The following is a 16624-nucleotide window of genomic DNA, read 5'->3' on the forward strand; positions in this document are numbered from 1 at the left end:
CTTTAAACTCAACGAATAAGAAATTTTACCTTGGCAACTAGCTGAAAAAAGTTAAATATATGTTATTCAAGTTAAATGTTTATTTCATGTTTTGGTAACACTTCACAAAGTTGCATTATTTACTAAAAAAACCATTTCTACAGCATTTAATAATCTCATTTAATGTCAAGTTCAACATTAACTAACACTTTTTAAGGGAAAAAGTTAACTAATTAATGCACTGTGAACATGAACAACTATTAAGATTGATAAATGTTCACAGTTAGACCGTGCTGGTTAACACATGCCTATTGTAAAGCGTTACCAATGGTTTGTTTGACACGTTCAGCATCACAAACAGAAGGAAACATCCTGACACTGAGCGCCTGAGAAATGAAAGTAAATCTAGCTTTATTGCACCTGTCATTACAAGCTCAAGTTTCACTTTAAAGATTAAAGAACTCTTCACAAACATCCTTTACAACTAATGTCAGTCAGATTTCTATCAACGCATTGAATGATTAAAACATGTTTGACCGAACGAAAGAATTAGCTTGTTTTCTGGTCACTTCATGACAATAACCCGGTTTATTACCTCTTCATGTCTGTGAGTCTGTCAGCTCGTTCTTCAGGATGGGCTCGAGCTCCAGAGTTCCCTGAAAACAAGGGAAATTAGAGATTAGAGTTCAAATGAAGAAACTTTCCTGAGGAAATAAATACATAAATCACTCCTGCGTTCAGAAAGAACCCGCAGAACCAGAAGAACCGCTAGCGCTAAACACCTGAGCGTCGAGAAACCAACGCATCAGATGAAGGAGGGAGCCAGCGCGGCACTCGCCGGAAACAGCGTGACACACACTTCCTCATGACAACATGAAGGAAAACATTCTTTCAATTACACAAGATATTCAAGCTTCATTCTGTGTGCCAGCCCATAACAGCACATTACCCACGAGCCATCAGTGACCTTGGAGAGGGATGAGCGCTAGGAACAGACGTGAGATACAGCCTTCACTTCCAGATAACACGTCCAGTACAGATATAAAGAGCAGTGTGTGTGTGTGTGTGTGTGTGTTCAGACGAGAGAGAAGCCTACTGCCATTACAGTATAAATTACAGGTTTTAAAAGGGTTATCTGCAGGGTTTAGTCAAAGGAGTAGTTCACTTAGAAATAAAATTTCCTGATAATTTACTCTCCCCCGTCACCCGAGATCTATTCTGAAGTGAACTACTCCTTTAAGGCCTAAGACCTGCACAAATAAAATGAATAGGGCAATGTCTATAGAAACATTCAATTGTAAACTGTTAAGTTCTTTAAATCGTGGTTTTTACAGTCAGTTTAAACGAGTCTAATACAGGATCAACAAAAAAAACTTTATAAAATTTAAATCCTCACATTTCAGCTATTTTATAAGAGAAGTTACATCTGGGTTGGGATATCTGGAATCCAATACTTGTAATATAATTAAAACTTAGATTCCTTTCAATATGAGTGTAAACCACTGGAGCGAGAGACTGTGTGTTCTGTGCTCGTGTGTGTGTCGGTGTCCTGGACCCGCAGCTCTTAAAGTGACAGCGCTAATATTCCTGCGTCTCTATAATAACACTAATCACACAACAGGAGACGGACAACACACACTCTTCACTGAATAACTTCTGTAACTATTTATAATGTATATTTTATTCATAAACTGCAGTGTTATTTATCATTTGATTACAGTTCCTGAACCTGAAAATCTTAAAACACTGTTTATTTCAATCGCATCTTTGTTCAGTTGTGTCTATTTGCTGCTAATTTTTGATTTGTTCTTTTTTAATGACAAAGTGTTTCCTTGTGTTTAATAATGCTTGAAGTGTACATTAGTTCGGCTAGTTGTTCTTCTGAATGAACAAGTCATAGAAAGCTTTTTTAGTCCACAAATCCCCAACATTCACCATGGATTTAATGTAGTAGCGCTAACTGTAATCATGCTAGCGTGGCAGAAATAGCCATACGTTTCTACATCTCAGGGATCGTACAACCTTTCCCGAGTGACAATCGAGGACTTCAAGGACGTTCAAGAGCTTCACACTTTTTCTAGCACTTCAAAATTCTAAAAATAACATTTAAATCGGATAATATTTAATGTGATATCAAAAAAACATTTGTTCATCCTTCAGAAATTGTCCTCATTTGTAAAACTAAGTTTCCAAATGTAGGAAAGCTGACATATGAGGAAAAAACACTATTTTAAAATAAAAAGACTAATTTCCACTGAAGCGCTTACAGGTTTTCAGCCGTTTCCACTCCCTGATATATTTTCCTTCACACATTTTCTTTAGAATTTATATTTAGACATTATGAATTCAGGAAAAAAAAAATGTTGCCACTTTTTTGTACTGAAGTGTGAAGTAGGAAGACAAAAACTCTTTATTAAAACAAAGTTTTCTTCAAATTGTGACTGAATTACACAGAAAGCAAGTAAAGATCGCCTCTTTTATATTCACTAAAGCTGTTGGTCGGTTTAATACGATACTATAGAAGATCAACGGCACATTTAATACGAGTAGAATATTAAAAATTTACCATATCAAAAATTAGGTTTTCGCATGTTACTGTGGTTTATAAATGTAAATTTGTTTTGCATGTCAACTCAAGCTCAGTGCTTTACTGTCAAACGTGCATTTTCAAGAAATAAACATGTGATATTATTAGCAACTGCACTTATTAATGCAAAACAAAAGTAATTTTAGGAGTAAATCCTGTAGCTGACTAAAAGTCGATTAAAACTTGACTAAAAAACAGAACAAGGTTGACTAAATATGACGATAACTAAAATAGTATATTGGACAGGACTAAGAGTAAATTTAGAGAGTTAACACTAATGTCCACTAGGTCAGTGGTTCCCAACCTTTTTTTGTCTGAGACCCCCTTTTTCCCAAGAAAATATTTTAGGGCCCCCTTCACATTTAATGATATTATCACTCTTGTAAGCTTGCAGCAAGGATGACAAAATATGTTGTTTTCAAACAAACGGTATGTTTACTATAACCAGATATGTCTATGCACAAATAATAGCCAATAATATTGACAATACAATGACAAAAACATCAGCAGGCCCTTTGTAATTTAAAACCGTAAGCCTAGGAGAAGCCTATATATTGGCCCTATTTGAAATCCAAAAACAAAAATTCACACTGGTGTGTAGGTAAAAAAAAGAAAGAATATAGGCTATTACTAAATGACTGCTGTCTGGGGCCTCAATACTTGCAAGTTATTTGTGAGGCTTTATTTTTTACACTTTTGGCACCATAGCGAGCGATAATAAACTTGTGTTTATTAACAGAATAATGCGTCTTTCGGAAAGAACATTGTAGCCGGAACTACTTCTCTCTGTGTACGTCTATGACGAGTCACGCAGGCACTGGGCTCCTCCGCATCCGAACCAGTGTAAAACAGTCCCAATGTAAACACCTACTATAGGTGGACCATAGTGGTTCAGGATAACTCAAAAACACGGATTGAAAAATGGATTCATGATGAACTGAATGAATGATAAATTTAGTAAATTTTGAACAGAAAAAAGTTAAGCGTTCAGGAGAGCAGTGCACGTGTGAACTCAAGCGTTCAGGAGAGCAGTGCACGTGTGAACTCAAGCGTTCAGGAGAGCAGTGCACGTGTGAACTCAAGCGTTCAGGAGAGCAGTGCACGTGTGAACTCAAGCGTTCAGGAGAGCAGTGCACGTGTGAACTCAAGCTTTACTGAAATATGTGAAGAATGCGGTCCTCCCTCACCTGCAGCGTTCCCGCGGGGTCTGCCGTTCTCAGAGCTCTGCTGCGAGAGAAGAACATCACAGTCATTACACTAGAAGAGCACACACACACACACACACAAACAGGAAGCAGTGGCCGACCGACAGTGATGGCCAATGCTAGAGCAGGAGGCCCATATGAAGCTATCACAACATTTCATTTAAAGATCGTAAAAACACTTTTTTTTGGTAAATCTCAGTGCACTCGTCTGGGAATCATATTTTTCCAGTTATGAGAATACAGCGCTGATGTCACACACACAGAAATTAATAAGACCGAAAAGACCTGAAGTATATCAGCGCCTTTACAAACACAAGATCTCACAGCTGGACTCGCTTGCCAGGTTTGAGGACATAAACCTTTATTAGATAAGCAAAGACTTATTAAATAATCATAAATGCGCTAGGGCTGTGAAACGATTCATCACGATTAAACGCTTACAAAATAAAAGTTTGTGTTTACATAATATATGTGTGTGTACTGTGAATAATTATTCTGTATAGAACACACACACACGCATGTATATATTTAAGAAAAATGTGTTATTGATTTATAAAAATGTTATTTATATATAATATAAATTATATTTAAATATATATATAGTATTAGGGCTGCAGCTATCAATTCTTTTTGTAATCGATTAATCTAGCACTTAATCGATCGATTAATCGAGTAATCGGATAAAACATTTTCTGTGTTTTTAAACAACCAAAACAAACAATGCATAACGAAAATGATGTGGGTGTAAAATGATCAAGTATTTGGCATTATTAAAAAAAAAACAAAAAAAAAACTGGTATTTATTCCAACTCCAACATTTGGCTCCAAAACTAAGCCTGTTTATTGCAATTTTTACCCATTTAGTATAAGTGCCAACAATGTTCTATGCACAATTACTTTGGTAGCCGATTAAAATGTCTTCCCCAAAAGTACGAGTGGATTTGGAGAAGCCGGCTGGGGAGTTTCATTATTTGTTGTTGTCTGTAACTATTTGGAAGACGTGACATACAGACAAGGTCTCGCAAAGACTGCAATACAACATTAGTTCCTCCGTCACGTCGCGGTGTATAGCCTACAGTGAAGGCATGCTGAAATTATTGTTGCGTGGCTACATAAAAGTTTAAGCATATGTGATGCATTGCCGCAATTGATCTGGCGCGTGAGAGAGACGAGGGTGTGTGTGTGTGTGTGTGTGTGTGTGTGTGTGTGTGTGTGTGTGAAGGGGTTCTTTAGGCTATACTCTCTTGCAATTGAACGTGAATACGTTTACTACTTAAAAACATCAAAGCTAAACATCATATCTAGTCAAACCGCATCACGACATCGCTACAAATACAGTATGGGATTAAAATCAGCGAACATCAATGTATCATAGGCTTATGGTGTGTTCACACCGAACGCGAGTAGATTACATACAAAGAAGTCAATGCAAAGACGCGAATAGACGCATCATTCGCCGGGCGTCGCGACTGACGCGAATTGGGCGACGCGTTTGCCGCGAACGTGTTCCGCGCAAGTTGAAAATTTGAACTCGAGCGAGTGTTCAAGCGTCTAACTAGACGCGATAAACGCGTATTTGCCGCTCTATTCGCGTTCGGTGTGAACACACCATAAGGTTACCTTGTTTCAGCGACGCTGGTGAGAGCACGGAGTGGGTGTGTTCGGGTCAGATGCTGGATCAGTGAAGTCGTACTGCTGTGGTATGCCAGGTCTACTCTGCAGGAGACACATTGCACCTTGTTCTCTTCCTTTTTAAATATGTAATGATCCCAAACTTTAGACATTCTCTGCCGTTTATGGACATCTTTACTCTCCGCCATCGCGCCAACTAAATTCAAAATGTATCACGCGCTATAGTAGATCCGCGCGTATAGTGCGCGTCATAGGAATATAACGGGGCAGAGTTTTTGCCTCGAGGAATTTTTGTAATCGAGTTAATAGAGTAACTCGATGAATCGTTTCAGCCCTATATAGTATAAACATGCAAATATTTCTTAAATGCATGCATTAGTATTTATATATACAGAATAATTATTCACATTACACACATATATTATGTAAAAACAAACTTTTAATTTGTAAGCGTTTAATGGTTTCCCAGCCCTAAGATGCGCGTCTGCTGAACGCTGAGGTGACGGAGCTGTGTATCGGCCGAGCACTCGTGACAGAGACTCAGATGTGTTCAGGTGTTCAGAAGGGAAGCTCTCACCGCACTCTCCAGGCTGGAGGACCGAGACGCCGCTTCAGGCTGGCGAGTGGATCTCTGATGCTGAGATGAGGAATCGCCCGCATGCGCTCTGCGTCACAAACACAAGCTCTACTCAACCATGAGCACAATACACACTTAACCCTCACCCTTCCCTCACACTTTAGCCCTTTAAATTACTAGTGGATCAACAAATAATAAATAGTAATTTAAGCACATTCCTCACATTCTTTCAACTTAAATTCAAAATAACTCACAATTTCATGCATAACCCTTTTAATTCAGCTCTTAATATCTTACATCTTTGAGCTCTTGTGGAAAATAATAATAACACATGATATTTCCTGCCTCTAGATGGGCTTATAGCTCTATATGGGGAGGAGCTGTTCCGCCGGGTCCTAAAGCCAGTTTCCTCAGTGTGCATTCAGATACACATGTACACATTATACAATATTTTTTTGGTAAAGTTTGAATTAAGAATTTTTAGGTTTTTCTATGTGAACTGAAGCATTTCTCGCATTCCATTCATTCCTGATGGGTCAAATTGGAGGAGAACAGGTTGAAAAGTAAGGATTAGTTACTTTTTAAATTTCAACCACAAAACTCTTAGAATCCATTAATGTTTATTTTTGTGTGTATTCGTGGTTCAAGTGCGACAAAAGTCCTGGAGTCTTGGACCCGTCTGGTGAACACTCAAATGTAACAAACCTGGTTTTAGAAGAAATCCTTTTAGTTTCAGTCTTGTTGGTCTTCATGCCTGCGGAAACACAACAGTAATGAAGCGGTGAGAGGAGCACACACACTAATCATCATCTCTGTAAATGTGCCAGTGTGAGCCAGCTGGATCATTTTCAACTGCAGGGCTTTGGCAAGATGTTTTTGAAACCTTCAAAATAATATAAAAGTACATCACGAGGACCCCATAATCCATAAAGACAGCAATAACAGAAGAAGAATCCTCCGCACAGGACACAAGCGCTGCGCGTGTGAGTGTGTGTTACCGGCGCTCTCCTGCAGCTCGCTGTGGAAGCGCTCGCACTGCTGGTGCAGGTCTTTGAGCCCGTCGGGGTCGTGGCCGCACGCCACCTGAGCCTCGCGGTTGGCCAACACGGCCTTCTGGTGCTCGCCCAGGTAGAACAGAGCGTCACAGAAGCGGTAATGACCCTGGAGGAGACCAAAACACTGTATGAGGGAGAGTCCGACCCGAGTCTAGGGTTGGGGATCGAAAATCGAACACTTGAGGGCTGGAATCGGACACTTGTTATAAACTTTTAATTTCGATTCCTCTTATCGATTCCTTTCAATATGAGTTAAAGCGCAAGAGACTGTGTGTTCTGTGCTCGTGTGTGTGTCGGTGTCCTGGACCCGCAGCTCTTAAAGTGACAGCGCTAATATTCCTCCGTCTCTATAATAACACTAATCACACAACAGAAGACGGAGAACACACACTTTTCACTGAAGAACTTCTGTAACTATATTTGTAATGTATATTTTATGTATAAACTGCAGTGTTATTTATCATTTAATTACAGTTCCTGAACCTGAAAATCTTAAAACACTGTTTATTTCAATCGTATCTTTGTTCAGTTGTGTCTATTTGTTGCGATTGCTAATTTGTGTTTTGCTAAAGTGTTTACTCGTCTTTAATAATGCTGGAAGTGTACATTAGTTGGGCTAGTTGTTCTTCTATGGTGTGTTTAAAGCTCAGGCTAACGCTCCTGTGTAAGTGTTCTTCAGCTGATGATTTCTGCTCATGATATTCAGATGCAGTTACAGGTTCTGTAATAGACTAAATGTGAATGATATCCAAGTTGTTGTTTTTTACCACATTGGAATCGAAATTAGGAATTGATTAGAATCAGAATCAATAAGCAGAATCAATCGTTAATATTCAGACGATGCCCGATATCCCCGAGTCCCAGCAGGGCTAGATCAGCACATCAGGAACACACCACTGTACACTGTAATGTGGACTCTGCATTTACTGTAAAGCTGCTTTGAAATGTTGTGTATTGTGAATAGCGCTGTACTAATAAACGTGAATTGAATGAAACTGATGATGATGGTGATGATGAATACCTTGGCCCAGTCTGGCTGCAGAATAATGGCTCTCTTTCCATCGCCGAGTGCTTTCCTGAAAACAGCTCCACAATCAGTATCACACACACACACACTCCTCAGTAATGTGCACCGCAACAGTGGGAGTAACACTCACAGATATTTCTCAGAGCGGATCAAGCAGAGCGCCCGGTTCCCGTACAGGATGTGGTTATTAGGGCTGAAACACAGAAGAGAGATGAACAGGCGATAGACAGAGACAGAACTGGTGTGGAGTAAAGCGGTGACGAAGCTCCGACACTTACTGGTATTTAATGGCTCTAGTGTAAGACTTTAGAGCCAAGTCATATTTCTTTTTCTGGAACTGCTCATTTCCTTTGTTTTTCATATCGTCGCTTTTCTGTAATAGAGTCAAAACACCATTATCTTATTTCTGCTAATACAGCAGATCTCCAACAACACTCATGATAAACGTGTGTGTGTGTGTGTCTGCAGTCGTTACAGAAGAACACGAGCGTCTCTCACCGACAGAGTCCAGGCGTCCGGCTCGTACTTGAGCTCGGCGATGGCCTTCTTCTTACTGCACGACACCACCTGAAGATAACGCGCATCTGTGGGCGAGACGGTCTCATAAACGTGTTCTGCAGCTCGAGTCTGGACACCGACCTCATCTAATCTGGACACCGACAGTCACATGACCTCATCTAATCTGGACACCGACAGTCACATGACCTCATCTAATCTGGACACCGACAGTCACATGACCTCATCTAATCTGGTCACCGACAGTCACATGACCTCATCTAATCTGGACACCGACAGTCACATGATCACATCTAATCTGGACACCGACAGTCACATGATCACATCTAATCTGGACACCGACAGTCACATGATCACATCTTATCTGGACACCGACAGTCACATGACCTCATCTTATCTGGACACCGACAGTCACATGACCTCATCTAATCTGGTCACATGATGAGACTGTTTCATATCAGAAGTATCAGAGATGATAGTATGGCCGGAGCTGCAGAGAGTGTTTAGTGGAGGGTTAGCGCATCCGCTGAAAACAGCATCTAATAGATCAGCCTTGGGATTAAAGAATCAATATCGGTTCATCAAAATGAGAACGACTAATCGATAAATGAATCTGTTCGGCCCAGCCCTGATCTCGCACTGTGGGGTGGCTGACGGACATGAATGAAACTCACACTCGTTGAAGACGAAGCGCAGCGTGCGGTAGCGAATCTCCACTGAGCCGAGATCCAGCAGCTTCTGCCGAACACCAGGAACTCCAGAGTCCAGCAGCCACGCGATCGCCTTCGCCAGACAGTCCTCCTGCTGCACACACACACACACACACACACACACACACACACACACATTACTGACAGTCCTCCTGCTGCACACACACACACACACACACACACACACACACACACACATTACTGACAGTCCTCTTGCTGCACACACACACACACACACACACACACACATTACTGACAGTCCTCCTGCTGCACACACACACACACACACACACACATTACTGACAGTCCTCCTGCTGCACACACACACACACACACACACACACACACACACACATTACTGACAGTCCTCCTGCTGCACACACACACACACACACACACACACACATTACTGACAGTCCTCCTGCTGCACACACACACACACACATACACACACACACACACACACACATTACTGACAGTCCTCCTGCTGCGCACACACACACACACACATTACTGACAGTCCTCCTGCTGCACACACACACACATTACTGACAGTCCTCCTGCTGCACACACACACACACACACATTACTGACAGTCCTCCTGCTGCACACACACACACACACATTACTGACAGTCCTCCTGCTGCACACACACACACACACACACACACACACACATTACTGACAGTCCTCCTGCTGCACACACACACACACATTACTGACAGTCCTCCTGCTGCACACACACACACACACACACACATTACTGACAGTCCTCCTGCTGCACACACACACACACATTACTGACAGTCCTCCTGCTGCACACACACACACACATTACTGACAGTCCTCCTGCTGCACACACACACACACATTACTGACAGTCCTCCTGCTGCACACACACACACACACACACACACATTACTGACAGTCCTCCTGCTGCACACACACACACACATTACTGACAGTCCTCCTGCTGCACACACACACACACACACATTACTGACAGTCCTCCTGCTGCACACACACACACACACACACACACACACACACATTACTGACAGTCCTCCTGCTGCACACACACACACACACACACATTACTGACAGTCCTCCTGCTGCACACACACACACACATTACTGACAGACACTTTGGTTAACTTCAAACACTTAACGTAACGCGTAAACGCTAGTGCGCACAGGCCACGCAGTGCTGGCGGAATAACACATTAGCGGAGCGGAGGGAATAATATGGGATTTTTTCCAGAAAGCTTCTTGCACAAAATAAACTCAAGCCTTCCCAGGACCTGTATCTGTGATCTGATTATTTACAAAAACTTTCCAAGGCCTTGATTTTTTTTTTTTTCAGATTCTCAAACTTCCATGTATTTCCAGGCCCCGCGGGAACCCTGAGTCCAGGTGTGTTACAGGGACACTCCGGCCAGTGCACTCCCTCACGCTCATGCCCTCCCCGGAGATAGGACTTTCTCTCTTCGACACACTGAAAGATTCTCACGGCCAACCAAACACTGCTGTGCGCAGATGAGAGTCTTCAGTTGAAACGGTGTGGTGTCAGCGGCCCCTGAGTTAATCACCAATGATCTGAATCAATCAAAACTAACTTTATCTGGACAATAACTTTATTCTAGAGCTGCTGTAAAGCCTAAACACTGTTACTGTAATCTCCTGTTATCACTGTAAAGCTGCTGTGGAACATCTGTGCTGGTAAAGCGCTGGATAGATGAAGGAGACTCGGCCCGTCTCGTTAATTAAATAACCGTCTGATTGCAATTATTTGATCTAACCGTGGTTGTTTCAGGCATTTTGAGGACAATACTCCATCTCTGCGAGAGCATCTAACGGCTGTGGCTCGTGGGAAACCACACGCAGCGATCCTGATCCGTACGACTGAAGACATCGGTGCGTGTGAGAAAAGCTATTTAATTAACACTTTGAAGGCCCAGAAAGGTAGGAAAGACATTGTTAAAATAGTCCATGTGACTACAGTGGTTCAACCTAAATTTTATGAAGCGACGAGAATACTTTTTGTGCACCAAAAAAAACGAGCCACCGGATTTACTCAGAAATCTCTTCATTGTGTCCCGAAGAGGAACGGAGGTCTCACGGGTCTGGAACGGCACGAGGAGAAGTGAACACTGGCAGAGTAAAGGCTTACGGCAGCGTACCAAGGAGAAGAGTCTGCTCAGCGACACCACGGCTCGGGCTTTCCTCTCCATGTCCCTGTGAGACAGCTGAGCAAAACAAGACATGTGATCAGAACCGGGTCAGCAGGGGCGGCGAGCGCGAGCTGCGTCAGGACTGATACGTACGCCTTGCTCCATCGCCTCCAGGATACTCTCCAAGATCTCGATCTTCTCCAGCCTCTTCAGACTCAGATCATTCGACACACTGGAGGATAAAACAGCGCAATGAAGCGTCTCGCGGTCAACCAAACACTGATGTGCAGATGAACGGCCAGAACACATTAAAGTCTTTGTGTAAGCTAATAACTAATGATCTGAATCAATCAAAACTAACTTTAGCTGGACTATAACTTTATTCTAGAGCTGCTGTAAAGCCTTAACACTCTCTGTTACTGTAATCTCCTGTTATCACTGTAAAGCTGCTGTGGAACATCAATGCTGGTAAAGCGCTGTATAGATGAAGGAGACTCGACGGTCACGTCTGAATCAGATCTCTCTGAAGCGACTCACTTGGAGTCCAGGAAGCCCATCTCGACGGCCCAGAAGGTGGTGGGGTGGTTCTCCTGCTGTCGGAGGAGAATATGCCACCAGAACACGGACACGTGCATCAGGTGACCCACCAGCCTCTTCACCTCCGGCTTTATCTTCACCCACCGCTCATATATGACGTCTAGAACACAGCAACACTGAAACATCTGCCAAGCGGCTCATTAATCACACACACCGTGAGTCACACACACACACACTCACCAGGCGGCTCCATGTGAATGAACGGGAACTGGTTCTGATAGATCTGAGAGAAACCAGAGTGAATCATGGGTGTGTTCAGTACAGTGAGTCACTGAATCGTTTGATCTGAATCATGACTCTATTGTCTTTACAGCAGAATTTGAACTTCTCAAAGTTTGCATCATTGATTCTGTTTAATAAATAAAGCTGACTTGACGTGTGAATTCTACTCACAATCTTGGTTTTGTGACGCACAACATCTACTCCCTCCTCCTCCAGATCCGAGTCCTCAATGTCTGACATTCTGGTTCAAAAACATGAGAGTCATCTTCATTACCGATTATTCATGCCGTGTATTACGTTTAATCCCTTATCGTGTGTGTGTGTGTGTGTGTGTGTGTGTGTGTGTGTGTGTGTGTGTGTGTGTGTGTGTGTGTGTGTGTGTGTGTGTTGTTTCCTATGCCCCCGTCTTTCTCGAGAGGATAAAATAATTTAATTGTGGTAAAGTACAGATGACAAAGATCGTGAATGTTGAATTCGGGAGGTTACCCATACTGCACCTCACCTGCGCACTAACGACAGGTCACAAACACCTCAAAGAGTCACAAACACCTCAATGATACACAGATATTTGTGGTATAAACCGTGATATTTGGTGTCTAACACGTTGATTCCGAGTGATGAACATCTGAGGGAGTTTTTCCTTCAACAGTTACTCGCGAAACGCGCCAAAACTCGACGTGATTCTCACAGATTTTGAATTTAATAACGCATAATAACCTGCACGAGTATCAATATATTTAATGGTTTATTTGATTCTGAAGCAGAGGAACTTTATCAGGAAGTTAAACGCGACGTGTCTTCGCCGCGACACTAAAGGCGTTTATCTGAATCAACAGCAAAAACGTCAGTTTTCTGAGGTCAGTTCTAACAGCGCATCATCAGAAATATGATTTACAGTGTTTATTACTAACCTCTGTTAATGCGAGAGGAACTGAAGAGCTGCTGATGTTTCCTGATGTCTGAGTCTCTGTCGATGATGATCTCACGCGTGAACACAAGCAGCGCGAACATGAGCGAATACCGGACAGCGCCTCTAGTGCTCGCCCGAGGAATACCGCAGGTGTGTGTGTGTGTGTGTGTGTGTGTGTGTGTGTGTGTGTGTGTGTGTGTCTGTGTGTGTGTGTGTGTGTGTGTGTGTGAGAGAGAGAGGGAGAGAGAGAGGGAGAGAGAGTGTGTGTGTGTGTGTGTGTGTGTGTGTGTGTGTGTGTGTGTGTGTGTGTGTGTGTGTGTGTGTGTGTGTGTGTGTGTGTGTGTGTGAGAGAGAGGGAGAGAGAGAGGGAGGGAGAGAGAGTGTGTGTGTGTGTGTGTGTGTGTGTGTGAGAGAGAGAGAGAGAGAGAGAGAGAGAGAGAGGGAGAGAGAGTGTGTGTGTGTGTGTGTGTGTGTGTGTGTGTGTGTGTGTGTGTGTGTGTGTGTGTGTGTGTGTGTGTGTGTGTGTGTGTGTGTGTGTGTGTGTGTGTGAGAGAGAGAGGGAGAGAGAGTGTGTGTGTGTGTGTGTGTGTGTGTGTGTGTGTGTGTGTGTGTGTGTGTGTGTGTGTGTGTGTGTGTGAGAGAGAGGGAGAGAGAGAGGGAGAGAGAGTGTGTGTGTGTGTGTGTGTGTGAGAGAGAGAGAGAGAGAGAGAGAGAGAGAGAGGGAGAGAGAGTGTGTGTGTGTGTGTGTGTGTGTGTGTGTGTGTGTGTGTGTGTGTGTGTGTGTGTGTGTGAGAGAGAGAGAGAGGGAGAGTGGGAGAGTGTGTGTGTGTGTGTGTGTGTGTGTGTGTGTGTGTGTGTGTGTGTGTGTGTGTGTGTGTGTGTGTGTGTGTGTGTGTGTGTGTGTGTGTGAGAGAGAGAGGGAGAGTGGGAGAGTGGGTGTGTGTGTGTGTGTGTGAGAGAGAGGGAGAGTGGGAGAGTGGGTGTGTGTGTGTGTGTGTGAGAGAGAGAGAGAGAGAGATTCACACTCACTCACAGCCTAAGACCTACACACATGTATATAATGTTCAATATTGTTTGTTTTTGTTTTTTTATATACATTTTTTCTAAATCCTTTTTATTTTATTTATTAATCTTTGTTTATTTTATTATTATTGTTTTATGATATCAGTATTATTATTTTTGTGTACTAAATGTTCTAAATCATTTTCTATGTTGTTTTGATGCTTTGGCAATACAAAATGTATTTTTTTGTCATGCCAATAAAGCTTTCTGAATTGAGAGAGAGGGAGGGAGAGAGTGTGTGTGTGTGTGTATGTGAATATGAATTGGAAGAATATCTCCAGAGTGTGAGAGACATAAAGCAGAGACGGATCCTGAGCAAGTACAGGCTGAGTGTGTGTGTGTGTGTGTGTGATCCTGAGCAAGTACAGGCTGAGTGAACACAGTCTAGCCATCGAGACCGGCAGACACAGAAAGAGCTGGTTACCCCGAGAGCAAAGGGTGTGTGTGTGTGTGTGTGAGTGTGTGTGTGTGCAGACACAGAAAGAGCTGGTTACCCCGAGAGCAAAGGGTGTGTGTTCAGTGTAGGACAGGAGAGGTCGAGACAGAGACACACTTCCTCCTTCACTGTCACAGATACAGCTCAGTCAGAGACCTCTACTTCAATAAACTTAATAACTTAATACAGGGCTTTACAGCCATGACTGAAGTAGAACAGATCAAGATCTTACTAGGAGAGGGACAGACCGCAACACTGGCTGCCAGATACGTGTGTGTGTGCCACAGCCTGAGAGACAGCAGGTGAATGTGTGTGTGTGTGTGAGACTGACCTCAGTGTGTTTCCCTAATGTCCACCACAGTGACCCTCAGTAATGTGTGTGTGTGTGTATATATATGTTAAAACACTGTGGTATCAAATGTTCACAGAAATTATAACCTGTTACATTGTTAATTTGTGCAATTAATTTAATTTGTACATTTGAATTTAAGTTGTTATAATACTTGATTATTCTTTATGTATTTATTATTATACTATGTGTTACAAGCTTTGGCAATATTGTAATATGTACAGTCATGCCAATAAAGCAATTTGAATTGAATTGAATTGAATTGTGTGTATGTGTGTGAGAGAGAGAGAGAGAGAGAGAGAGAGAGAGAGAGAGAGAGAGAGAGAGAGAGAGAGAGAGAGAGAGAGAGAGAGAGAGAGAGAGAGAGAGAGAGAGAGAGAGAGGCACTATTGTATTGTGTACAGTCATGCCAATAAAGCAATTTGAATTGAATTGAATTGAATTGTGTGTATGTGTGTGTGAGAGAGAGAGAGAGAGAGAGAGAGAGAGAGAGAGAGAGAGAGAGAGAGAGAGGCACTATTGTAATATGTACAGTCATGCCAATAAAGCAATTTGAATTGAATTGAATTGAATTGTGTGTATGTGTGTGTGAGAGAGAGAGAGAGAGAGAGAGAGAGAGAGAGAGAGAGAGAGAGAGAGAGAGAGAGAGAGAGAGAGAGAGAGAGGCACTATTGTATTGTGTACAGTCATGCCAATAAAGCAATTTTGAATTGAATTGAATTGAATTGAGAGAGAGAGAGAGAGAGAGAGAGCAACACAGACTTTCCCAACATCAAAAATAATCATCTCCACCATCCTACCCAGAACCGATTTCCACCCCCGCACTATACAGAGAGTCAACACAGACATCTCACGCGGATGTGCTGGAATGCCAAATGTTCATCTGGCACATCACCCTACACTGGACATTCACAATCTCCATGACCACGTCCACCTGCGTAGAGACAGTGTGAATGTGTTTGCTAAAAATCTTAAAGATGTTGCCCTTGGCCGAACCCCTGGCGGTCCCTCAAAGAGTCAGAGAGAATCTAACAACCCTCAACCAACGAGACGCTTCATCCCAGCATCAGCACACAGCGTCTTCCCGCCGCATCCATCTGAGCCCTGGAGACTCCATCGCCCTGGCCCGCTGTACCCACACCCTGAACCCCAACGCCCACGCTCCCGGCCTCCACACCCACATCCCATCCACCAACATCACCGTCAGCATCAGCAACGCCAAGACCTGATGCCCCCATACCAGCGGAAGAAACCGGCAGGACCCAGAGAAGCCCCGGCGATGGGTAACAACACCTCGACAGCGCAGACGTCATCAGCCCCACAGCCAGACGTCCACAGACCCAAGCCGGAGCAGCGGAGCTACGCTGAAGCCCTAAGAGGCCCGGACGACCCCCACAGCTCCAGTCTGAGAGAGATCAAGGACATGCTCAACCTAATCTGCACACGGCTGATGGACCAGTCGTGAGTAAAAGACACCAAATTGAACAGATACACTAATATATGTGTATATATATGTGTATCTATGTCTATGTGTGTATATATACACATTTATACGTATGTGCAAAAAAAAAAAAAAACACGTTTAAATA

The 16624-nt window shown here is 43.0% G+C and overlaps 1 protein-coding gene across 3 annotated transcripts; it reads right to left on the reverse strand.

The window, feature by feature from the left end:
• Positions 1-555: 555 nt before the first annotated feature.
• Positions 556-13300, reverse strand: ttc3 (tetratricopeptide repeat domain 3). Of its 3 annotated transcripts, none has more exons than XM_056239005.1 (16): positions 13190-13300; positions 12450-12519; positions 12237-12279; positions 11997-12156; positions 11613-11691; positions 11469-11534; positions 9253-9379; positions 8561-8646; positions 8341-8435; positions 8193-8255; positions 8057-8111; positions 6979-7141; positions 6686-6734; positions 5981-6068; positions 3754-3793; positions 556-635 (listed from the first exon to the last, which is right to left on the reverse strand). In XM_056239005.1, the coding sequence occupies exons 2-16, from the start codon at positions 12516-12518 to the stop codon at positions 571-573; spliced, it is 1248 nt and encodes a 415-aa protein (XP_056094980.1). In that variant the 5' UTR covers position 12519; positions 13190-13300; the 3' UTR covers positions 556-570. The 3 variants fall into 3 exon arrangements, with proteins under 3 accessions (XP_056094980.1, XP_056094979.1, XP_056094978.1); XM_056239004.1 differs by having other exon boundaries at positions 3754-3790; positions 9253-9382; XM_056239003.1 differs by having other exon boundaries at positions 9253-9382.
• Positions 13301-16624: the final 3324 nt, after the last annotated feature.

This window comes from Rhinichthys klamathensis, unplaced genomic scaffold (genome assembly GCF_029890125.1).
Source record: "Rhinichthys klamathensis goyatoka isolate OS25496 unplaced genomic scaffold, OSU_Roscu_1.1 h1tg000550l_1, whole genome shotgun sequence".
Taxonomy (NCBI): Eukaryota; Metazoa; Chordata; class Actinopteri; order Cypriniformes; family Leuciscidae; genus Rhinichthys; species Rhinichthys klamathensis.